Raw genomic sequence first — 27008 nt, 5'->3', positions numbered from 1 at the left:
CATCACTCTGATGGATTTTTTTTAGTAAAACTTACACAAATAACTATCTTTTAATAGCTTCTAACAAGTTATATTGGTATGAGTTGAAGATTCTACTTTTAGTAGTTGCTTGTTGAATTCATTTGACAATCATGCGTTTTTGAAATAGTGAAAATGAAATCGATGAGTAAAAAAAGGCTATATTTATGGCAATAAAAATCTTTTTCAAATTATATGGTAATTTGTATTAATGGTTCCATGATTCACGCCCAAACCTTGGTTATACGCTAACGTCTCTCTATCAAAATCACTCCATTCAAAAGTTTTTTGCTAGTTTTTGTTGTATTCGATTGTATTTCGCGTTTTTGAAATGCACGGAAATATAACATTCGGCAGAATTCGCGTTGTTGAAATACACGAAAATACAAAATTTGGCAGAGTAAAAATAGGTTGTATTTATGGAACATATTCTCTTCTTTCATTTTAAATGGTAAGTAAATTAAATAACATATATCTAATAACGGATGAAGTTCCATAACAAGAGTTTCTCTCTCCAATTTACTCCATTCCAAATTTTTAGAAATACTTCCAAATATAGAAAAATATACACTGGAATACAATGAAATATGGTTGATTGTTTAAGAAATATAAAATTGTACTATGCGTATATACAATGGAATACAATGAAATGTATCGCCATTTATAAATTAGAAATACATTGAAATATAGAGAAATATTAATGCACCGAAATAGCTGGAAATATACTCAAATAGTACATTGAAATACACTAAAAAAATGACGAATATACATTTTCGCCTAGAACCACCAGGAGATGGAAAAAAAACCTCCTCCTCCGGTATGACTTTCTTCGATCCACCATCGTCCTCCTCCGAGCCGAAAACCATCGAATCACCACCACATCTAGTTTCTCTCTTACACGATATTCCCCTCCACCAAAAACCTTCATAATAGACGATAATGGAATCCAGATTGAAGAACAAGCCATGTGTTATTGAAAGGAAAGAGAGAGATTTTTTGTTTGGTGAACAAACATCCGTTTACATGAAACAATGGAATTATACTAGAAGCAAGTTTTTTTTGGAGATGGAGATGGTAGTAATAATGGTGGTGGTGTTGTACCACTGGCACTTAAGGTGGTGTAGATAGAGAGAAGGGTGGGGGGGGGGGGGGGGGGGGGGTAAGTGAGGGGAATGAAGTAGGTGGAGATAGAGAAAGGGAGGGAGAGAGCATTGTTATTGGAACCAGAGAGAGAGAGATTTTTTTTAGGATATTGGAGAAGATAATAAATCTTAAATGTGTGTGAAAGAATTCAGCTCCTCTTGTATTTCAAAATTTTTCTCCCGTTATGAAATGTAATTTTGAAAAAATAAATTTACAAAAATTAAATAAAAAATAATAGTTATTATTCATAAATAAGTCTTACAGCAAACATCATTCTGATGGATTTTTTTTTTTAACATAATTGAGAAATCTCCTAGGGCCAGTGACACGTGGTTCAAACTCGCGGGATGATGGGCTAGTCTCTCCACTCTTCTCCATTTAAAATTATCAAGTTTTCGTTTGCAACAAGGTTTGAACTTTTGAAATGTGTCTGATCCACCCATTGTGTCTGATCCACCCATTATTACTTGTGTGCGCATACCACTAGACCAAAGCTCGTGGTACGGAAAAAAAAATCCCTTTGTCCCAATATAAGTGTCTTAATTCGACTGGACAACGAGTTTAAGAAACAAAGAGGCTTTTAAATTTTGTGGTCTAAAATTAAAGATGCGTCTAGTACTTTAAATCTTGTGGTATTAAACTTGTCATGTGGAATGTTGGAATTGAAAAACTTACTAAATATAAAAAGAGGGACTCTTTTTGGGACAGACCAAAAAGAAAAGTAAAACACTTAACTTAGGACGGAGGGAGTATAAGATTTGAGGTTTAGGCCAACGCCTCTCTCTCTCTCACACACAAAATTTATGTTTTTAGTGTTGATTTCATATTCTTGTAAGTCTCTAATTAGAGACTTTTTTTGAGAAACAAAAGTTCAGCTCATCTTGTTGTCCATTTGTTTCCCCACTTGAAAGCTTACACAAACTCATCTTAGAATAGCAATAATATGGGAAATGATATTGGTAGTACCTAGACTTGACTGTATATTGATTAGGCTAAATGTTTAATGTAATTGAGTGAAGGATAGTTTGTTTTAACATTTTTCTGAAATTACTTTTGATTTCTTTTCGATCAAATGGAATATGAAGAAAAGGTCTAAAAAAGAAATATAAATTATGATCATGCTCTTCAATAGCAAGTCAATGAATGAAATAAAGAGGGTTAATAGCACTTTTGGAGCCTTTTTGGATTGGCTTATAAGTTGGTCAAAACATCTTATAAGCCATTTTTAATTTATTTGGGTATTTGGCAAAAATAAAAAATAGCTTAAATTAAGTTAAAAAAATACTTAAAATAAGCTAAAATCAAGAAGTTGCTCAACCCCAACTTATTTTCTTTTGTCTTAAAAGCCATTTTGGTTTGATTAATAACTTTATCCTTTTATCCCTTATATTTTATATTAATTCCAATATTATCCTTACTTCTAAAAACCCTTTAAGCACTTTTATTTAAACACATAATTGCTTATTTATAAAATAACTTTCAACACTTAAAAAGTATTTTAAGCACTTATGCTTAAAAGTTACTTTTTTCAGCTAATCCAAATGGGCTCTTGGACCTTCACTTATTGATAAAATTCTAATTATAGTCCTTGTGACGTCTACAACATATTTCACCTTTAATTACTTGAAACCCGCACATTCAATTCTTTTTACTTGTGCACTTTGACAAATTTCTAGCGTTATTAATTGTTTCACCATTTAATACCCGTGCGTTATGTTAAATTCGTATTGTTACTTCATATTTGAGAATTGAGGGTAACATATTTTTTAAAATAATCCTAATATAACATATTTCGACATGAAGGGATAAAAACACATACATATTAATTAATTTAAGGTTAAATATGTTGAGTCATATATCTCAAAGACCAAATACAAAATCTATTAATGTTTGAGGGACCCATTAAATTAACAAAACAAATGGCCTACCTACTCAAGTTTGAACAACATATGCATGTCTATTTGACTGATTTTCTAACCTTTTAAACTTGATCTAAAATAAGTGATATTTTTTTTAAAAAAAATGAAGAAGGTATTAATTTGCTTCTTCAAAATTACCCTTATCTATTAAATAATTGAACAAAAATCAAAGAAGTTTTCAAAAAAGAAAATTTTACTATTTTGATTTAATAAAAAGATAAAGAGTTTTTACAAAAATCAGAAAATTTTACTATTTTGATTTAATAAAAAGATAAAGAGTTTTTACAAAAATCTACTTAGTCAATGTTCTTAAGTAACCTTTTTAAACTTTTACTATTGATTTAATAAAGAGGTAAAGAGTTTTACAAAAATCTATTTGGTCAATGTTTTAAGTAGATGAAAAAAAAATGTCATTAAGTAACCTTTTTAATGGATGTACCAAATTCTTAAAAAAAGGAACGAAGAAACTATTAACTATTGCTTGAGTTGAGAGCTTTGACTATGCTCACAAACACAACATCATAATCCAACTAATTAAAATTCATATTTTGTAGTATTAAGTGGGCGTTTAGACATACGATTTCATCTCATGAGATGAAATTATGAGATAAAATCAGTGTTTGGACATGCGATTTCATCTCTGATTTCATCTCATGAAATCCCAAATCATTCAAAAGGCATAATTTGAGATTTGAAATCATGATTTCAAAAAATATAAATGTAAAATTTGACCCGTACGTTTATATTTTATAAAAAAGGACCCATAAGTTGGTAGATATATTTACCAATCATGTTTACCAACCATTTGTATTAAATATTAATCTACAAGTTGGTAAAATATATTTACCAATCATATTTATCATGTGGGAGGATTATATTAAAGAGTAGTTACATCACTATTCATGTTAAATTTTCCTTTTTATTGAACTAAAGTTTGATCAATTAATGTTGTATTTTTTAGAAAGGCCTTCTAGTAGCGTATTAATTTTATTATGAACTATGATTTACTCATTTGGTAAGATTATATAAAAATTGAAATTTTTTTAATGGTTTTCACAATTTGTGAGGTTTTTATGTTTATAAAAAAAAACTGTAACTTAAGAAATTTACACTGCATATCCAAATATGATTTTATCTCATAATTTCATTCATCTCATGAGATAAAATCATGTCTAAACGGCTAGTAAGTAACCTTTTTAATGGATAAACCAAATTCTTAAAAAAAGGAACGCAGAAACTATATATTCCGTATTAACTATTGCTTGAGTTGAGAGCTTTGAATATGCTCACAAACACAACATCATAATCCAACTAATTAAAATTCATGCTTTGTACTCGCTCCGGATTAAAAAAAAAAAAAAAAAGAGTCTACTTAACTCTTTTTTTGATAAAAAAAGAGTCTATTTAGTAAATTAAGAAAAAATTAACCTTATTTTTCATATTTACCCCTATTAAGTGTTATATGATCAAATTCCAATATTTATTTAATAAGAGATAGTTTAGTCAAATTATTTATTTTTATTTAGGAGTTAATATTTTCTTTAAGGAATATGTAAATGGCTAAATAGACTTTTTTTTTTTTTAGGGAAAAGGCTAAATAGACTTTTTTTTTTTTTTATGCCACTCGATAGGGCTCATTTATTTAAAAAGTATCACTACAAGGGATAAGAATTTTAAGGGGTCATTTTGCCACTCAAAGATAAACATAAATAGCGTTATCAAAATACTAATTTAGCAATTTTTATTCCTTATTTATAATCATGGAATAAGTTATTCCAAGAGATTAAAAATTATAGTCTTGGATTTTAAATATATTTCCGACCCATCTTTAGAAATTATCCAATATATAATAGTATTTTTAGTCCAACATACCGAACAATTAATTAAAAATAACTCAAAAATAACTAATCTCAACATAACTTATCTAACGTAATTAATTCCATCCTAACGTAATTAATTCCATCATAACTTATACGAGGGTAATTTGTTTTTGAACCAAATGACCAATAATATATTCACTGCAAGTGTGTAGTGGATAAACCCTATAACCCCTCTTTTCACAACATCATCTTCTTCTTCTTCCCCTCTCTTCTTTATCAATCAATTCCATTAGCAGGAGAGAAGATGAACCCATCAGTTCTCCTCTCCACCAGCAGCCAATCATTCCTTAATCCTCCCCCTCTCCGTCTTACTCCTAAAATCTAAACGCCGTCGCAATTACCGTATTCCATCTACTGTCCGCTCCTCATCATCTGCCGCGGCGGACAAGCCAAAGCAAGATGTATTTGGTGGTAAAAAAGAGCTTTCTACTATTGAATCCCTTGTGGATGCAATGTCACCACCTATAAGAATAGCTAGCTCCGCTTTACTATTTGCTGCTGCTGTTGCTGCTGGATACAGCCTAGGTCTTCGTTTTGGTGGTGGGTCTCGTAATGCTGGGGTGGGTGGTGCTGTTGCTCTTGGTGCTGCTGGTGCTGCTGCTGCTTATGCATTGAATTCTTGTACTCCCCAAATTGCTGCTGTTAATTTGCATAATTATGTTGCTGATTTTGACGACCCTACTGCCTTGAACAAGGAACATATTGAAGCTATTGCCAATAAGTAAGTTTCTCAACTATGCACACAGTGGCGGATTCAGGATTTTTACTCGGGGGTTCAAAAAATATAACAAAAGCTAAATATAAAAAATAATGTGAACCTAAGACACATGACAATTTTGCATTTATTCAGGGTGTTCAAAAGTTGATATATGTACATAAACACAGAAAATTTATCCTATAGATACACTCTAATTTTTTACCGAGGGTGAACATTTTTTGCCGAGGGTATTCGGGTGAACACCTTCGACATGCTATAATTCACCAATGTACGCAGTGCATATTTTAGTGGATTTGAAAGATGATTTGAAGTGAGCAATTAATACTACGGGTAAAACATGAAAAAGTGAATTTTGTCTTGTCTTGATATGCTATGAGTGACAAGCAAAAGTGAAAATCTATTTTTAGAATACTGGACAAGTAAAAGTGAACGGAGGGAGTATCTATCTATGTTTCTTTACCTCTTTTCCTTACCTTTTTATCATCTTTTAGGTATGGTGTCAGCAGACAGAATGAGGCATTTAATGCGGAGCTACGTGATATATATTGCAGGTATCTGCACTCAACTACTAATTTATCAGTTTAATCTTAAATAATCTTCATTTTGTATAGTCCTGGCTCAAGAATCTCTTAGTTGCTACTATTAGTATTTATTTTACTGTCTACTTTATATTTCAGTTGTCCAATTGCTTAATTTATAGTCTGTGTATTGTTTTGGAACAATGGAGTTAAAATGATCATCTTTATTTCTACAACATTAACATATTACAGATACGGACCTTTACTTTTTGGATAGGTTTATAGAAGAATTTACATTTTAAAATAGTGATTTAGTCAAATCCTTAATATGGGTTTCTTCAGAAGAATGATTACTATCTTTCAATTAAACATGGGGATGATTTGCACCAGGGATAAAGAATGCTTATTCTAATTTAAATATGGTGATTTGTAAACTTTGAAAATTTTACTGGTAAATTATTCTAAGTATAAAAATGGTGCTTTGTAAAACTTTGAAAATCTTGGATATGTAAAGAATAAAGTAGAGAGAAAACTTAAGTTGGGGGTGGGGTAAGGGTTTTTTTTTTTTGGGGGGGCGGGGGGCAATGCTGGGGATGTGGTGTGGTGCGGGTTGTAAATAGAAAAAATTGCTATGCGGGGCGGGTTGAAAGTTTTGCGGTTAACACCCTCCCTGCCCCGCCCCTTTGCCGTCCCTGGTATTACATTTTATTTATATAAACTAAAGACGAGACCATTTTATTTATATAAACTAAGACAAAACCTCTTCAATGCATTATGATAATCTCCCTCTTTAATATTTCAATTCCTCATGTCCAGAAAGTGTCAACATGGTCTGTTACATTTGAACGCAGAACTGTCCAACTTGTTATGATACTTGTCTCGGACACCTAAAAGGAATCAAGCGGAGTATTTTACTGATTCGTTTCAAGTGTTTATCTTTGAATTTTAACTTTCTCTTCCATTTTATTTACCAATGACAAGGAATGACGAACTTATCAGTTTAAACATTGTTAGCTCATCTACCCTTGCTTATGCATCAAATTTTATTTGTGTTCAGATATGTATCTGCTGTCCTTCCTACTGGGACTGGAGAACTTAAAGGCGATGAAGTTGATACAATAATCAAATTTAAAAATGCATTGGGAATTGATGATCCAGATGCAGCAGATATGCATATGGAGGTAACTTGAAGTATTCATCTGATTCTGTACCACAGAATTATAAAACTTCTCAAAGTTAGAATGTTATGTTATTAAATATTTTGTCAAGTGTTAAGAAACTCTCACATGCTGTTCTCCCAGATTGGTAGGCGAATCTTCAGGCAAAGACTTGAAACGGGAGATCGTGATGGAGATATGGAGCAGCGTCGAGTGGGTCATCTCTTCAATAGCTTCAATTTCCATTTTATGTCTACTATACTACCTTTAGTTATCAAACAACAACAACATGAAACTTGACCATTTTTGACTTCTCCGATGCAGGCATTTCAGATGTTGATATATGTCTCAACTCTCGTATTTGGAGAAGCATCTGCATTCCTTTTACCTTGGAAACGTGTTTTCAAGGTTACTGATTCCCAGGTAGCCGATAATTTGATGCATCTCCTTTGGCTCCTTCCCTCACTCTTCTTCATGGAATATTCAGATTGTGCAGTGGCATGCCCTGGTTGTGTGGTTTTAAGTTTCTGTCATTCCTCCCTTTCCATGTCCCCTTCATTTATGTAATACTATTAGATTTCTACGTAGTGCGACTCCCTACTTCCTTTTACCTGTTTTAACATTTTTGTCATTAGGTTGAGGTTGCTGTCAGGGACAATGCGCAACGGTTGTATGCATCCAAGCTTAAGTCTGTTGGGCGAGGTAAATTTGGTCTATTCATGCCTTAGAAGGCATTTTTTTTTTTTGCTTTCTTCTAATGTATGATATCCAGGGAAAGTCTTTTTTACATGTTTTCTTTTGCATCCCTGAATAAAACTAATGCTATGCTGCCATAAGCTTTCAAACTACTTGCCAATATTCTCGGGTTTTGTTTTCCAAAATTTTCATTCTCTATAGTGGTAATTTTAATACATCAGTTTATGTGCTTAAGTTCTGCTCTTTTGTGGTATGTGGTGTTTAATCCTAAATAAAGATGCATTGTCTCGTGAGGCTTCTTATGCGGCATGGGTTGGAAAGTCTTTCTGTCACTTGAACTTTCTCTACGTATAGTGATATCCTGTTGGTTTATGGGTTTTGAGGGCCTTCTTACAATAGCTCTTGGATCTGGACATCTCGTTGTTCCTTACAGTAGAGTGGGTCTTTCTATAAATTCCACCATATATATGTATATATATATATATATATGTACTTTTGTAGTCCTCACAATAACAATTTTTTAAAAACTTTTTAATTAATACTTTTATGTCCTAATCTTATTTATTTAAGTACAGATTAAAACTTTTTAATTAATATCTATTTTACACATCATATGTGCTAATTGTTGAAATGACCATAATTCATTCTCAATATTCAAAAGTGCAAAGTAGTGATAAAGAATGAACAACATCACACCAAATTTGATTTGAATTAAATAATTTCATCAAAATGGAAGTTAACATATTAAAGGAAACAACATAATCCCAGGAGAAAATTGTTATTATATAGTTAAAATAGTCCATAACTAGTATATATATATATATATATATATATATATATATATCAACTTTTACATACTATCCATAGCCGTTGAGCTTGTCTCAATATTCTCTGATTGACAATAAAGCAAAACAACATAATCCCAGGGGAAAATTGTTAGATAGGGAAGTCCATTCAACTTTTAAGTCTTTTGATCAATGGTCGAACTTGGTTTCACTTAGTCTAGCAATGTGGTTGCGAGAATATATTGATGGTCACTCCTACACACCATAAGAAACACCATCATAGACTAAAATGATGTTCGTGTCTTCTTTCTTGTGAAAAGGTCAGGTGAGTATTTGGTTCAGATCCAAATATATGACAATAAAGTCAAATAGCACCGAAATAATCTCTCTGCAAGAAAAATCAGCATCGAAGAATATGCCATGGAAGAATTTAGTAGGCATGGCTTCAGTTGTTACCCGGTTATAAAATTTGATAAGCACAAAAGGCGAAAGACAGAGAATTGAAATGGTAGGTGAGGGAATCACACAAGGGCAGATTAGAAGCCTCTGGTAAAATGCCCGCCCGTAGCCCAGCAGATAAAGTACATTACATAGTCCAGGGATTGGCGACTTACCCATTCAGTGACGAAGGCACTGGATGTTCCCAAAATGGGGAATGAGTCAATCATCCACTTTGGTATCTTATTGAACAAAAATGGTGATATTTTTCCTCCATTGATCAAGAATTTCTATTGTAGCTATGGTGAAAATATTATAACCAGTTATCAACGGTATAAAATAAAAGATGTCTCCTATCTTTTGTTTTACCAATCAAAAAAATAAAGAAATAAAATTATGTCTACATGATAGATGAGGCTCTGAGCTACTATACATGAACTTGAAATTTGTCATGCAGATGTCAGCTCTGCACATTGACCAGCTTACGTTAAATAAATTATGTTTATACCAAGAAACGGGCAACAAGCAAGTTAATGAACAATTAGTCTAGGTTGAGAAAAATGAACCTCATCTCCATAGGAACTGCTGATTCTACCATCTTTAAGTAAGTGTGACAAATTGGATAGATAAACAGATAATAATAGTGGAAGAACAAACTAAAGAGGAACAACGGCCAAAACCTATATACTGTATAAACAATTTCAGTAAAAATTTACACACCACTATATGCATATCACGAGTAGCCCCTTTTTTTATGTCACTAACATACACACACATTGTAGCAGAAGAGTTTCACGGAGATCTAAGGAACAAGTCATACATTCGCTTTATTTATTATCACTATTGTTAGTCTTGAAAAATCAAATTAATCAAATCACCTACAGCCTTAATTTTCTCTTCTTTATTTCTCTCTTGTCTGGGAGAAAAAGTTAGTAGAGGGTAAAGATGTGTTTACTGATAAAAAGAAGGTACAAATGTGTAGGTATCCTGGATGAAAAGCACTCCTCTGCAATTCTTCAACTTCAATTTTATTCTAGAACTTTTCAAACACCATTTTCCAATCAAAAACTTCATTTTTGGCAGGAAAGTTTCCCAGGAAACGCTTTCTTATTCCTGTCACCCTCTTCATACGTCTAACATACTGTAATTCTGCTGAGCTATCTATTACATATGTTCTGACGGATAAGATTGAAAATTCAATACCCATTAACTCCAACTACAAAGAATTTTATTCTTCTTTTCAATTATTTAAGCGATAGTCTCCCTAAATAAAGTTTAACATCTGAGAATTTTCTTGGAATGAATAACTACCTCAATTATGAGGGAATTTGGGCTCTGAAATTTGATGGGTAAGGTTCCGGTGCACCAAAAAGAGAAGCTTCTCAATCAATATTCAGATCTGAAGCCCGAGCTGTGCTTCAATGGTTTCCGCCTATAATTCTCAGCAACCCCCTGACTGCTCAAGGCCACGAACCATGGTTGCATATTCCAACAATTAAATTTGCGTACTTGTAAAACCCTAACCCTTAATTTTGTACTCCCAGTCGGTGCCAGTTTTAGTTCTTTCGTTTTCTGTTGGCAAGATTAACCATAACCCCGCCTAAATCTCCAAAACGTTCACCTCTCAGAGAATTTAAGACAATTTCAATGGAAGCGAAACAAAAATCATGGCTACAAATGTATATTCCTGAGAGCTGAGATGAAGAAGGAAGCAAGCATTCGCTAAAGAAAAACCCTAGAAATCAAGGGAAGACGACGGTGTTATGTGACAAATGACGGAAACAAAAATTGTATGTGTGTACATGTGCTTTACTGAAACAGAAATACAGTACAGGTGTTTATAAAAATGCATAACAAGTTCAATGACCAATAAGATTGGTCCAAGTTTATAGTACAATTGATATTGCTCTTAGTACAATAATTGATTCATTGTTCGTCCTCCTTCACTGTTTATATATAATAGAAATGCCAATCTTTCATTATTTTCACAAATCCACTCTTGTAGCTAATGTACCTTGAAATTCTATGTTATGATGGTGTCGAGGTGAAGGTGTTTCACTTGTTTTTTCATGATTTAATTCCTCCACTACACTTAAGAAGTTTTGCATGGTTGATTTAACTGCTTGACTTGTTCTCCAGATATTGATGTGAACCAGCTGGTCAGTTTGAGAGAAGCACAGCTTGCATATCGACTATCAGATGAGGTAGTGCCTAAAAAGCGATCACATTTCTACTTCTCATCTTCGTAAAAATATATTTTGCTCCTCAAAAAAAGGAGATAAGATTGCTTTAAATTTGCTGTACAATATTCATGATTGAATATACTTTGTTCATGTATTTTGTCATCCAATATATGCCCAATCATGAGTATTTCTTTCTGTTTGCAGCTTGCAGCAGAGATGTTTAAAGAGCATGCAAGAAAGCTTGTTGAGCAAAACATAACAATTGCTGTTGGCACTTTGAAATTAAGAACAAGAGCAACGTAAGGTCCTAAGTATATTTAACCTCTTAAAAAGGAAACTTATGCCGCAACTTTAATTTTACTGGATAATATTTTACAAAGCAATTCTATGTAATAGAAATGGGATAGCTATAGAAATGGGTTAACTCTCAAAAGTTCTAGCCTAACATAATTTCCATATTCTTGCTTGTATCATTTGTTTAATGCAAACTGACTGGGGGCCATTCAGCAGGGAAGCCACACGTGTCATTGAGGAACTTGATAAGATATTGTCATTTAATAATTTGCTAATCTCACTGAAGAACCATGCTGATGCTAGTCACTTTGCTCCTGGCATTGGACCAGTTTCCTTAGTAGGTATGTATGTTAATCTTGTCTGGCTCTTCGTACATAACTTTTAGATGTTGCGGGTTTCTATCAAGTGGTGAAATCCTTTCATGGAGCTTTTTTCTTTCCGCTGTTTGTTGTTTGTATCTCAGTTTGTTAGCTGGAGTTAATTTAAAGCTTTTCCTAATTCTTTTTCTTCCTGCTCCTTCAGGAGGGGAGTATGACGGTGATAGGAAGATGGATGACCTAAAACTTCTCTACAGAGCATATGTTACAGATTCTTTGTCAAGTGGTCGGATGGAAGAAGACAAGGTAGGAGATTAAATTTTTCTCCTTCTTTCATTCTGCTTTGTAGGGTTTTTGGAATTATCCTTTTCTACCATTTTGGCAGGAAAATTTGAATTTCTCTCAGCTTTTCTTTCATGCACTTGTCGGACTAGGCTATGTGAAACATATATATGAATGGACAGGAAGTTTAAGGCACATACTCCTTTTCTTTTATCCAGCTTCAATATGTTAGCTTCTGGTATGGGTAAAAAAGTAACGAAAAGGGCCAAATACACCCCTCTACTATTGGAAAAGGGTCACATACCCGTTGTTGTACTTTGGGTCCAAATATACCCCTACCATTATATTATTGGTTCAAATATACCCTTCCTCTGTTTAAATTGTCCAAGGTGGACAATCAATCGTACGTGGCACTAACATTTGATGAGGTGGATGCCACGTGGCAATGGCATGCCAGCTCAGCACCCCTAACCCATTTTACCTCTCCTCTCTATTTATTCTTCCACCACTAAAATTTCCTTCCCTCCACTATTGCCACCGTAACCACCTCTATTTATTTATGTAACTTGAAAGATGAAACTTTATTCTGCTTACATTAAGTGGCTCCAATAGCAATACCCCTTCGAACTCCAACACCACAACCGCCGCGGTGATTGTTCATCACAACCATCGCGAAACTTGAAAGGCAACACCTTCTACAATGGTTGTTAATAATTAAAGAAAACAAGAAGGGTCGAATTATAATCGAGAGAAAGGTAATATCAAACCACCACAAACAGCAAGAAAAACAACAACCTAGGAGTTCTAATGTTAAGCCAAGTTCAAAAGACAAAGCGGGGTTATTCCTTGTGGGAAAAGAACAGATTGGGTATGATAAAGATTTTGATAAGAGGTATTGTTGGGTCATTCATCTAATTTTTCCTTTCTTTCTCACACTCTCCTTTGGGTTGTTGAAGGGGAGCCTTGGTGTAACTGGTAAAATTCTTTGCCATGTGATCGGGATGTCACGGGTTCGAGCCGTGGAAATGACCTCTTGCAGAAATGCAAGGTAAGGCTGCATACAATAGACCCTTGTGGTCCGGCCCTTCCCCGGATCCCGCGCATAGCGGGAGCTTAGTGCACCGGGCTGCCCTTTACTCTCCTTTGGGTTGTTGTGGGTCAAATCACACGTTATTGTACTTTATAATTGTCTGATTCAACTGATTGGAGTTTCGCAGTTTTGAGCTAGAGTCGTAATTGTTATTCCTCTTGTTTCTTCATCTGTTTTTTCCGTTCTCCCATATTTGTTGATGTTATCATCCGATTGTTGCTGTGGGTTAAATCACATGATATTGGAATTTACGGTGGGGATAATTATGGCAATGGTGGTGGAGGGAAAGGAAATTTTTAGTGGTGGAAGAACAAATAGAGAGGAGGGGTAAAATGGGTTAGGGGTGCTGAGGTGGCATGCCACGTGGCATCCACTTCATCAAATGTTAGTGACACGTATGATTGGTTGTCCACCTTGGACAATTTTAGCGGAAGAAGGGTATATTTGAACCAATAGTATAATGGTAGGGGTATATCTTTAACAAAAATAGTATAACGGTTGGGGTATATTTGGACCCAAAGTATAACGAGGGGTATATTTGACCCTTTTCCAATAGTACATGGGTAAATTTGACCCTTTTTTGAAAAAATAATTGGGATACTTGTTGATTTGCTTTTCCACCCCCTTGTGTATATAACTTGACGGAGCTGACACATATTCTTCTCTTTTCCAGCTTTCTTGTGGTTGAAATGCTGATATTGAAAGTCAGAATGTCCCTCCATGTTTACTCCCTTTTCTTTTCCTCTTCTTTTTTCTTTTTCCTAGAGAACATTTATTTGTTAAAAATTATGAATACTACATTTCTTGGCCTTTTAACTCCACTCCGTTCTTGGTAAATCTGTTTCTGCCACAAATATATTGATGGTACAGGTACCCCCCCCCCCCCCCAAAAAAAAAAAAAAAAAAAAGTAGATACTCCTTCCCTTTCATTTTATGTGTTGTACTTTGACCGGAATTGAAATTTAAGAGAGGAAAGAAAACTTTTGAATCTTGTGGTCTCTAACTAAGGGTGCGTCTAACATGCCAAAAATACCCCATGAACTTTTTGATCTTAAACATACCATACCATTCCTAAAAAGGAGTGTTATTAAGGGTAACATGAAAATGTTGAAAACTTACTAAATGTTAAAAAACCGTTCTTTTTCATACAAATTAAAAGCAAAGTAAGACATATAAATTGAAATAGAGGAAGTAATAGATTTGGATTAATACAATCTTGTGGAATCTTGCTTTATGGGTGTAGGCTGATATCACAACAGTATCGAGTAATGCAATAATAGATTTTGCTTAATAGCTGCAAGTAGATCAGTCTATGTTCTTCCAAGGCTTTTTGAACGCACAACAGTCTATATTCTTCATTATCACGTTAAGGATTACCCTTACCGATTCGATCCAAGCTCTTGGAATTGGAATAAATTTGGCAGCGCATCGCGAAATCTTCGTAAGATTGGAGCAGATTGAATCCTTCCTTGTTTGAATAATGTGTGCAATTGTTTTGTTTCCTAACGAGTGTTTACTTGCTTTACATGCCATGGAATCATCCAGATGTCGTAGGCCTTCTCTTGTATCTTCGCTAGGCCATTTGATTTGTTGATCTGTTTTTCATTTAGTTATATGCCTCTTAACCTCTCAATTTCTCTTCCTCTTGTAGCTTGCTGCTTTGAATCAATTGAGAAATATATTTGGTTTGGGGAGACGAGAAGCAGAGACAATCACATTGGATGTCACGTCAAAAGTATATCGTAAACGACTTGCTCAAGCTGTTACCAGTGGTGAACTAGAAGTTGCTGATAGCAAAGCAGCCTATCTTCAAAATCTTTGCGAAGAATTAAATTTTGATCCGCAAAAGGCTCTTGAGATTCATCAAGGTAACACGTGACTTTTATGTAACTCATCTTCTAATGTATATTGAGTGACATTTTCATGTTTAATCTTTCTGGAGAGGGAAGACATTTGGAAGTATTCAAGCTTTTAGTTGCACATGAACTTGTTGAGGTTATCCTTTCGAGTTTTAGTTGGTTCCTCAGTGGGACAATTACAAGTGAGCTTTTTAAGTGCAAAATAAAGACTCCAAATTTTTGTTTTCTACTGTATCATTAAAACCTCATCCTTTAGGAGTCCTTGAAATTTGAGTTGTTTCCTTTTCAGCATAGTTGCATAGAGTTGTTAGTTGCCTTCCTTTTGATAAAATCAGCGATTAGCTTCGCCATGAAGCTGGAGTTGAGAATAGGAGAGTTGTTTATAGCACCTTCAGTGTCATCAGTTTGCTTCTCGGCTATTAATAATTTAATTTTATTCGTTCTCAAAAAATAATTTAATTTTATAATTGAACACTCTAAGGCGGGTTCTAGCTAATGGTGATTTTATTTTTCTGGAGTGTTGCAAGTGAGGATGCAAAATGTTAAGAGTGAGGCTAAGGTTAGAGAACGCTTTAGGGCATCAACCAAACAGGTAGACCTGGGGAGGGTTTAGAGAATTGTTGATGTCAGTCCTATTGGCATGTGAACAGCGTTCATCGCTTATATGCAGTATCTTGGGTTCTGTGCTCCAGTTTAGTAGAGGTATATTTACTCTGAAAATGCCTTGTGCCTTCTAGGTAATACCTTGATGTTTTGTCTTATGAACTGGTTCTTTTTTTGTTTTCTTTTCTGGATCGCATAAATATGCAGCATGAACTTTACCATATGCCTGATGCTTTCGTCCGGAACCTTCTAAAGATTGTGAAAAGAAAAATTGCAATTGTACTGAAAAAGCTTGTCTTCGCATTTCATTTTCAGAAATCTACAGGCAAAAGCTTCAGCAGCTTGTCGCTGACGGAGAACTTGGTGATGAGGACATGAAGGCATTGGAGCGCCTGCAAGTAATGCTTTGCGTTCCCAAGCAAACGGTTGAAGCAGCTCACGCAGATATCTGTGGCAGTTTATTTGAAAAGGTAACTGTCACTCCCTTCTCTATAGATGTTTTAGCTCAATATTATGATATGCAGCTGATTGGGTTGTAAAAAATGAGGCAAATGTTGCTGTGGATTAATAAGAAAGTTTGTATACTGAGTCTTCCTATTCTGTTAAACAGCTAAGTGGAGTTTGATATTTTGAGTGCTTGCAATTGCCTTTAATTGGATAAGAGACTCTTCATACTAGACCAAAGTGTCCTAATGATCTCGACAGACTTACCCCATATGCTATATCAACCTCCTTTGACATCCACTCGTCTTCCTTATCATATTTTGCTTTGTCACACTACCCATAACGTTTGAGGTTCTTGAGAGTACCTCCATAACCATTTCATCTTAAGGGCCTTGTTTTGGCTTTTCAGATTCCTGATGCCCATACCACCTTTAGCTTTGCCAACAGTAAGCTTAGGCACTGTGCTGTTATGAACAACAGTGTTATTAAAAGCCATCGCTTCGTCGCTCAAAGCAGTGAAGTGATGTGAGACAAGGTTTGTCGCTTCATTGGTAAAGCCATGTGCTTTTGAGATGTTTTCGCTTCAAACAATAGCGCACAAAGTGATTCAAAGAGGCAATAGGTGAAGCCATGCGCTTTTGAGATGTTTTCGCTTCAGACAATAGTGCACAAAGTGATTCCAACAAGAATCGATTGCCTCTTTGAATCTCAAATTTGAGGAGTTTGATCAGCAGCACATGCTAAAGACATTGTCTGAGTAAAAAAGAACAAAAAATGCTCCCAGGCACATTTACCAAGGATTTTCTCTCTCCTACTTTCTAGGATTGCAGAAGCTCACTTTTCCGGCAGGGAATACCGCAATTCGACCTTTTCTTTCAAGCCAACAATATTCACTCACTGTGATTATTGCCAAAATCCCTATTCTTCAGTCTTATCTTTTTCAGTTCTGATCTGGAAGTAGCATGGACGAGAACAGAATTTACTTCAATGCTGGTTTCAAGTCATTTGACATCACTAGGTGTATATCAGGCAATACCATCTGGTTTGACTGGGTGGAGAGAAGCAGGAACAGGTTGAGAAGGAGAACTTTGAGCAAGAAGGTCATGGAGTGGGTATGCTTCATCTTCAAGGAAGCTTCAAATGACCAAAAAAAATTGGTGAGGAGATGGAGGACAAAAGATCAGTTGGCTGACTTCTTTGGTACTAGGAAGTACAATGATCATGGCAGGTACATGAGCATTTGTCCCTCAAAGGAGAAGCAAGATCAGTTATCATTGTACCTGAACTAGCCGTCAATGCAGGCTGGAGAGATATAGCTTGTAAGATTGAAAGATTCATTAATTTCTCTCCTCAACCAACAGTCAGGCATCCCCCCAAACTGACTAACAAAGATTTTCCATACGCAAAGGTTGTTGAAGACAGTATATCGCAACCCCAATCAACAACAAAGGATAGCATAGTTAATGAAGACCCTCCGCCCCCGCCCCCGCCCCCACCCTCTCAGATATTAGAAGGTGGTGGAAGAAAGCTTTCGGTTTGTTGGCTGTATGCCAGTCCAACAGAAGAAAATTTCGACTTGGATCAGAGCAATAGGCTGCCACTCCATTTATGGTCACACGACACATTCAGAGAAATCGGCGACAAGTGCGGAGAGTGGAAGAAGACAGAAGAAGAAACTGAATTGAAAAACCACCTAAAATGGGCTCGAATTGAAGTTGTAGGCAAGGCTCGATGCATACCCAGTGAGGTCACCGTCTCTGGGGGGATACAGTTTCGTAATCCCGATCTGGGTTGCGAGAAATACAATATTTGAGAAGATTCCTGCCAAAGAACCGGCTAGGGTTCAGGCAGCTGCTGTAGAGATCATCGGTCAAAGAAAAGTACAAGAGCAGGGAAATATCCAGAGGTCCAAAGCCTTGTACGAGGTTATTTACCAAGTCTGCTGTATGACAGCTGTTGATCGGAGAACCTGCGGTCACGTGGGAATTTTTAAACAATGCTGAAGAGGCAGGTGACCTCTTCAGAAAACATTAATAAGCTGTTGGGTCAGTCCAGCAACTTTAGTGGGCCAGATTCGGCCCAAGTCATCTTTAATGACTTAAATTCCCAGCCCAATCTGAAAATAACAGCAGACATTATTTTTGAGGAATTAACTGCCCACAGAACATCTTCTTCAGAAAACCCACAAGGCTTATTACTTACGGCTGAAACAGAGGAGTACATGCATGCACAGACTCCTAATCTTTTAGGAGTTTCAAAAAGAGAGGATAAAGCAGACATACAATTGACAAGGGCAGAGGGGGAAAATATGGTGGAAGAGGAGGAGGAGGGGGTTCTTGATTTCCACAAAGAACAGCAGTTGGAAAATTTCGATTCAAGCAGTAATGGGGAGTTATGGGATGTGGAAGAGGCCGTACCTATTCTAACAGAGCAGGAAATTTTTGCTACTGACAGGGAGAGAGTTACAACTGTTTTTGTTTGCCAACATATTATCAAGTTAGGCAAGATTTTTGGCGCGGACTTCAAGGGACATGAAGAAGAAGCCCGAGAACTTCTTATGCAAATTGATGCGTGCAGGCAAGCTAGAAGGATGGAACCTGCCATGGAAATTAAAAAATCCAGAGCCAGAGGATCACAGGAGTTAAAGAATTTAATTGATTTTGATGTTAAATTCAAAAGTAATGGGAGCAGGAACAAGGGGAAAGGGAAAACACAGTCTAAGTAATGAAGCTCAATCTTGTGTCATGGAATGTAAGGGGATTAAATGATGTGGGAAAAGGACGGTAAAGAGCCTTGTAGATCATTGGAGAGCAGATATTCTTTGTTTTCAGGAAACCAAGCTAGAGGGTAACATTCAAGATTTAGTGAAACAATTTTTTTTTTTTTGGGGGGGGGAGGGGGGGGGGGGGGGGGGGGGGGATGGTAAGATATGCTTGTCTAGAAGCAAGTGGTACTAGAGGGGGAATTATTATGCTATGGGATGGTAGAGTTTGGAAGGGGGACGTTTTACAAACAGGTGTTTACACTTTAACTTGCAAGTTTGAGGCTATGCTGTAGAATTTTTAAGGTGGAAAGGAGAGCTGTATGGGATGAATTGGGGGCTGTTAGAGGACTTACGGAGGGGCCTTGGGAAGTTTGTGGTGATTTTAATGTTTGTAGATTTCCTTCTGAAAAGAGGAATTGCCAGAGGAGATCTTCAGCCATGATAGAATTTTCAGATCTCATAGAAGACTTGGAGCTTATTGATTGCCTTGAGCAGTTTGTGGTGATTTTAATGTTTGTAGGTTTCCTTCTGAAAAGAGGAATTGTCAGAGGAGATCTTCAGCCATGGTAGAGTTTTCAGATATCATAGAAGACTTGGAGCTTATTGATTTGTACCTGGAAGGGGGTACTTGCACCTCGTTCAGAGTTGATACTCACACCACGGCCTCTAGAATAGACAGAATTTTATTTTCATCTGATTGAAATGATCATTTCAGTAAGATCAAGCAAGCAACTCTTCAAAGGCTGACTTCTGAGGATGTTCCTATTGCTCTCTTTTGTGGAGCTTGGGAACACAAAAAATCATATTTCAAGTTCGAAAATTGGTGGCTAAATACTGAAGGTTTTGTTGATAAAATCAGTTCTTGGTGGAATTCTTTTGTGTTCTATGGGAGGCCGGATTACATTTTAGCTTGCAAACTGAAAGCTATAAAAGGCAAGCTAAAAGAATAGAGCAGAAATGAACAAGGGAACCTGAATATTCAAAGGTCTAAATTGCTAAGTCAAATGGCAAGTTTGGACTCATTACTGGATAGCAGAGCATTGACATTTGACAGAGGAGAATCAATTAGGAAGGCAGCAACAGTTATGGAGTATGAGGAACTTCTCAAAAATGAGGAAATTGCATGGAGATAAAGATCCAGGACCCTATAGTTGAAAGAAGGGGACAACAATACAAAGTTCTTTCACAATTCAGCCAATGCTCATAAGAGAAACAACTTTATTAACCATCTGGAAGTGCAAGGGGAAACCATTGTGGAGCCTAAAAGAGTTAAGGAGGAGTTCATATTATATTAGAAGAAGCTCTACACTGAGAGAGAGAACTGGAGGCATGCTGAGAATCTTATTAACTGTCCCTCAATAACAGAATCAGAAAAGAACAATTTATAAGCCAGATTTGAGTAACAGGAAGTATATAATTGCTTGAAAAAGTGTGCTGCTGATAAAGCTCCTGACCCTGATGGATACACTATGGGATTTTTTATCAAATGTTGGGAAATCCTGAAACAAGACACCATGGAGGCTTTTCACAATTTTCATGAACAAGACATGTTTGAGAAGAGCTTCAATGCTACTTATATTGCATTAATTCCCAAGAAGACAGGAAAAGGAACTGAAAGACTTCAGACCTATAAGCTTGATAGGTAGCTTCTATAAGCTTATATCAAAGGTACTGACTGAGAGGTTAAAAGGGGTGGTGGATAAGCTTGTAGATTCTCATCAAATGGCTTTTATCAGAGGAAGACAAATCGTGGATGCTGTATTGATTGCTAATGAAGCAGTAGATTCAACAAGAATATCACAAAACAAGCCTGGCATTTTGTGTAAGTTCGATATTGAGAAAGCATATGATCATGTTAACTGGGAGTTTCTACTTAGAATCCTCAGGCAAATGGGTATTGGGGAGAAATGGATCAAGTGGATCAGGTTTTGTATATCTACTGTGAAATTCTCTGTCCTAGTTAATGGAGCACCTGAAGGCTTCTTTGATGCTCAAAGAGGAATTAAGCAAGGGGATCCCCTATCCCCTTTTCTATTCATTCTAGCTATGGAGGGTTTAAACAACATGATCAAGACAGAAAAAGTAAATGGATGGATCACAGGTTTTGAGGTTTCCACAAACAACGAGAGGAGTTTGGAGGTGACTCATCTCCAATATGCAGATGACACTCTGATTTTTTTGTGATGCAAATGAGGAACAACTAAAATATCTGAGAGTAATTCTGGTACTCTTTGAAGGCATCTCAGGGCTTCACATTAAATGGTGGAAAAGCCATATATATCCCATCAATTCAGTCCCTAATATAGAGCTTTTGACCACAATGTTGGGAGGTGTGAAGTAGGTTCTTTACCCACTGTCTATCTTGGGATGCCAAATCAAGGTCAAAGAACATTTGGGATGCAGTTCTGGAAAATTGTGAGAAGAAGTTGTCTAGATGGAAAGCACAATATTAGTCCTTGGGAGGCAGGCTCACTCTGATCAATGCAGGTCTTGATGCTCTTCCAACATATATGTTATCCTTATTTCCTATCCCCTCAGGTGTAGTGCAAAGACTGGGCAAGCTCAGGAGGTCTTTCTTCTGGCAAGGAAACAAGGAAAATAAAGGTTATCATTTGGTTAAGTGGAAAGTTCTGATCAGTAGTAAAAAAAACAAGGTGGTCTTGGTATAAAAAATTTGAAGAATCAAAGTAAGGCTTTAGAATTGAAAAGGTTGTGGATTTATGCTCAAGACTCACATTCTTTATGGGGAAAAGTGATCAAATTGAAGTATGGGGAGCTGGATTTTTGGGCTACTAAGGAGGTAAATAAACCATATGGTGTAACTGTCCGGAGATCAATCAGAGCATGGTGGCCTGTTTAAAAGAGCCACTCTGTTATCAAAGTATATAATGGCAACAAAACAATTTTCTGGAAGGATTGGTGGTTGGGAAACAGAGGTTTGGAGGAGTTATTCCCTGATATGTTTGCTCTGGCACAACATTAGAACAAAAATAGTGGCTGAAATGTGGTCACCTCAAGGTTGGGATTTGATCTTAAGAAGAATGTTGAATGACTGGGAAATACCTAGACTAGTTGAGCTTTATAAACATTTGGAGTCTCTCCAGGGGCTGAAGGATAGGGTGGACTGTTTGTGGTGGACTGGGCATAACAAGGGGCACTACAAAGTGAGTTCAGGCTATAAGATCATGAACATGACTGAACCACAAAACTTAACTGGCCATGGAGACAAATCTCGAAAGTTAAGATACCTCTTAAGGTTGCATGCTTTACATGGCTGCTATCCTAAGAAGCTGTTTTGACACATGAAAACCTGAGAAAGAGAAGGATAGAAGTAGCACTCTACGGAAGATCAAGCAAGACTGTATGTTGCTATTTTGTTTTTGGTGTACAAAGAATCCCTCGGTAGATGCAAAATCAATCCTAGAAGTTCTTGACTCATGTTAGGATTTTACTTTCTTAGCTTCTTAGTTTTCTTTTTTCTTTGTAAAGGGGTTTTCAGTACTATCTAAGTGTTGGTCTATAATACAAAGTCGTTAACTTGTTAAAAAAAAAAATAATTTTTTTTTGAGGAGTTTGATTAAATATCGGGATTATTGCATTGGATGCTGAAATTGGTTATTTTAATTGCAAATTAATTCTTGTGTCACTAAATTTATAGATGTTCGACACTTTCTAATTTCCCGTAAATTGTTCGCTTCAATTTCAAAGAAGCGCGCACTTCACTTCTCCTTGTCGCTTTTTGCTTTGAAAAAACACTGGAACTGTAATAATCACATTGTAATAAGCCACTTGATAGATTTTGTATTTTTAGATTGTCAGCTATAGTTTTAAATATTAAAGTGGATTGATCTATTTCAACTTCTTATGGTGCAAAAGGTATTGAGCTAATCTGACTCCCCCCTCAATCAATATAAATATTGTTGGCAGGTGGTTAAGGAAGCAATTGCTGCTGGAATAGATGGTTATGATGCTGAAATCCAGAAATCTGTGAGGAAGGCAGCATATGGTTTACGGTTAACGAGGGAGGTTGCCATGACCATTGCTAGTAAGGCAGTAAGTATCAGGATGCTAATTCTGGTTTACGGGTTGTAAAAGTTCTTTGATTCCACTAGGATAAATATACCTCCATATCTTTCTAATTACATTCAATGGCTTCACAAACACAGGTCAGAAAAATTTTCATCAGTTACGTTCAAAGGGCCCGAGGAGCTGGAAGCCGCACTGAATCAGCCAAAGAACTGAAAAAGATGATAGCCTTTAATAGTTTGGTTGTCTCTCAACTAGTTGCGGACATCAAGGGTGAATCGTTGGATCCACCACCAGAAGAGACTGTAAACGAGCAGGTTCAACAAACTGACGAGGAGGATGAGGAGGAGTGGGAGTCCTTGCAATCACTAAGGAAAGTAAAACCCAGCAAGGACAATTTGAGAAAGGAAATCCAGACCGAGATTACTCTCAAGGATGATCTTCCGGAAAGAGATAGAACAGACCTTTACAAGACATACTTGCTCTTTTGCCTAACTGGACAAGTTACTAGAATTCCTTTTGGGGCCCAGATCACCACAAAGAAGGATGACTCTGAATATGTTTTATTAAGTCAACTTGGTAGCATCCTCGGGTTGACCGGTAAGGAGATTGTTGAAGTTCACCGAAGTTTAGCTGAGCAGGCTTTTAGGCAACAAGCAGAGGTGATCTTAGCTGATGGACAGCTAACGAAGGTCAGAATGGAACAGCTCAATGAGTTGCAGAAGAATGTTGGCTTGCCACCTCAGTATGCTCAGAATATAATAAAGAGCATCACAACAACAAAACTGGCGGCAGCCCTTGAAACTGCTGTTGGTCAGGGAAGGCTGAGCATCAAGGAGATCAGAGAATTAAAAGAGTCTTCTGTAGACATAAACACCATGATATCCGAAAGTTTACGTGAGAATCTTTTCAAGAAGACTGTGGATGATATATTCTCATCTGGTACTGGAGAGTTTGATGAAGCAGAGGTATACGAGAATATCCCAAAAGATCTTAATATAAATGCTGAGAAGGCCAAAAAAGTTGTTCATGAACTAGCTCGTAGCAGATTATCGAACTCACTTATTCAGGCCGTGTCACTTTTGAGGCAGAGAAATCATAAAGCATTGGTATGAATATATGTTAAGATGGCTGTTGGTGTTTTTCGCTTGAATCATGCCGCATACGTTTTAATGCTTCTGTGTTTTTTGTAGGTTTCTTCACTCAATGATTTGTTAGCTTGTGACAAGGCTGTTCCTTCAACCCCATTGTCTTGGGAGGTACCAGAAGAACTGGCTGATCTTTTCATCATATATGTGAAGAGTGACCCCCCAGCAGAAAAATTGTCCAGGTTACAGTATCTGTTAGATATAAGTGATTCAGCAGCAGAAACTTTGAGAGCTATGAAGGATAGAGCACTACCAAATGGGACCGGGGAAGAGGAGTTTGTATTTTGATTCTTCTCTTATGGTTAAGAGGGAAAGCACAAATCAAAATGTATGAGGGTTGGACTAACGGTGAAGGGAAAAATATATGTAAGCTTAAAACATGTCTTCCTCACTTTTAGGGATGGCAATGAGGCTGCGCGGTGCGGGTTTAGCCTTAACCCTCAAAATTTCAACCCAACCTGCCCTGCATCGCATTTCTTTGTAGGCGTTTGGCCATAGAAACCAAAAATTTTGGAGTTAAGTTGGAGTTGTGTTTGGCCATAGATTTTGAAAATGTATTTTTTGTTGAAATGTAGTTATTTTTGGTTGTGAAGAAAGTGAATTTTTTTGACAAACAAGTTTTTCTTGTTTTTGAAATTCCGGAATACAACTTCAAGTTGTATTTGGAATTTTCATGGCCAAGCGCTGATTCCGGAAAAAGTGAAAAAAAAATCCGGAATAAAGTGAATAATTCTTATGGCCAAACGGGCTCGTGATTTAAACCCGCCCCACTTAAATCTGCCCTGCACTGTTTCTTTTTAAAATTCTTGCAAAGCTAAATCAAAATTTAAGATTAAATTATTTTTGCGTTAAACAATAAACTAAGAATGTAGCTTAGTAAATCCCTCTTCCATTTTCTCTTTCCCCAGGTCATACAGAACCAAACCAACTGATTTATATGGCTTTATTTTTTATAAGAACCAAATGGATGGCTTGTCTAATTAAGGATTATATATTTTGTATTTCAAGTAGTATTATATGTACATAATCGTATTTCACATACTAACCTAGATAAAATGACATATGAGTTCCTGTAATTAAGTTGGTGATCGGAAATGGTAACCAAATTGTTCATTAGTTTTGTGAAGACTTTCTACTATTTGCTGGACTCTTTGTAGCAGTTGATACCTTATGGACATTCTTTTTTGAATATTGGTTAACAGAACAGGAGTCTTTTCTCATTTGATCTTATTACGTGAGCTCTATAATTTATTTTAGAAACTTCTTGCATACTTTAAATTTTAATAAATTTAATGTTGTAATAATGGAATCCCGGAGATGGTTGCCAATTGGTTGGATAACTTTTTTACAAATATACAGATGCTCTAGACAGGAGATGGCATCTCCTCGGGCTGGGGTATGACTTGGGCATCACACGAGCCGAAATCGAGCAGGCAGCAGTGGTTCATTATGATGGAGTTATGAAACCATGGTTAGACATTGGATCCAAAAGTACAAGCCATATTGGAAAAAAACATGTTAACTACGAACATCCATATAGGCAACAATGCAATGTACAAGCGTAGCGTTTCTTGGGTAAATAGAGGAGTGGTTGGTGGACCGTTATGTGTAGCTCGAGTTTTTCCACTTCACCATGATTGTTTTTTGCCTTGTAGTGTAGGAACCACTAGTTCAGGTAGATTCTTTCCATATTGATCCAATATTTTTCCTTTGTAAAGTTCAGCTCCTCTTGTTGTCCATCTTTTCTTCCCTTGAAAGCTTACACAAACTCACCTTAGAATAGCAATAATACTGGAAATGATATTTGGTAATACCGGGAGTCTATATTGCTCGAACTCTTTAAAAATACTAACGGGCATCAAAGGTACGACAACATTGTATTAGCCTAAGCAATATACAAGCAAGTCCAGGCTGTGTTATTCCTACTTTCCAAAAATATTGTTGTACTCATGTCGGATCCGAAACATACAAAATGCCATGTAGGATGTCATGTAACTCACACGAATGTCATGTAGGATGGGTGTGTTTACGAGATCAACTTAAACCAATTGAGATGCCTAAATGTGCATTCTCAAAGCCTGGGTGCTTACTTGTCAATTGAGGGCCAATTAAAGTGTATATGTATGCATTATGCTTTTTATAAAACCTAACTTGACTGACTATCAAACTCAACTTCCCTTTTCAAAACAAACTGGGCAATTCGCAGGAATGCCCCATTTTAAGGTGGTATTTAATTTTTGCCTCTCAAATAGTTGGTCATTAATTTTTGTCCTTCGGTATTTTAAGTAACAAAAAGTGGTCGAAAATATCCCTGACATTGAAAAAATAAGAAAAGAAATTAGGATTCTGGATTCAAACCCCAGCAGAGTAAAAAGAAAAAAATTTGCAAGACAAAAGTTTCATAGAAACTATGCCTATTCAACCAAAATTACATAGATCTCTTATTTAATAGACCAGCTAATAAGAGTATTTTGGCCCACAATATTTTTATTAAATGAGAAGGGACAATTCACATTAATGCCCGTCTTTTAGGGTGGTCTTTAATTTTTGCCCCTCAAATTTGAAATCATTAATTTTTTTCCTTTCGCCTAACAACCCGAGGTTCTGGGTTCGAACTCCGGCTCAGGCATAAAAAAAAATCGCTAGGTAAGGCTTTGGGAAAAATTCTGTCTTATGCGGTAGAAGTTGCCTTAAGATAGTTATGCCAGATCCGGCATAGATTGCCT

General features: G+C 36.2%; 1 protein-coding gene across 1 annotated transcript; it reads left to right on the top strand.

Moving 5' to 3' along the window:
• Nucleotides 1-5189: 5189 nt before the first annotated feature.
• On the top strand, nt 5190-24858 carry LOC132030785 (protein TIC110, chloroplastic). The gene is given in 16 exon segments (XM_059420527.1): nt 5190-5281; nt 5283-5681; nt 6170-6229; nt 7254-7377; nt 7498-7566; nt 7678-7776; nt 7989-8055; nt 11412-11476; nt 11660-11754; nt 11963-12090; nt 12272-12372; nt 15090-15306; nt 16216-16370; nt 23036-23161; nt 23275-24243; nt 24328-24858. Coding segments are annotated over 16 exon segments (2994 nt in total). The 5' UTR covers nt 5190-5204; the 3' UTR covers nt 24571-24858.
• Nucleotides 24859-27008: the final 2150 nt, after the last annotated feature.

Source organism: Lycium ferocissimum, chromosome 9 (assembly GCF_029784015.1).
Source record: "Lycium ferocissimum isolate CSIRO_LF1 chromosome 9, AGI_CSIRO_Lferr_CH_V1, whole genome shotgun sequence".
In the NCBI taxonomy this organism is placed as follows: domain Eukaryota; kingdom Viridiplantae; phylum Streptophyta; class Magnoliopsida; order Solanales; family Solanaceae; genus Lycium; species Lycium ferocissimum.
This window is presented reverse-complemented; position numbering and strand designations above follow the sequence as displayed.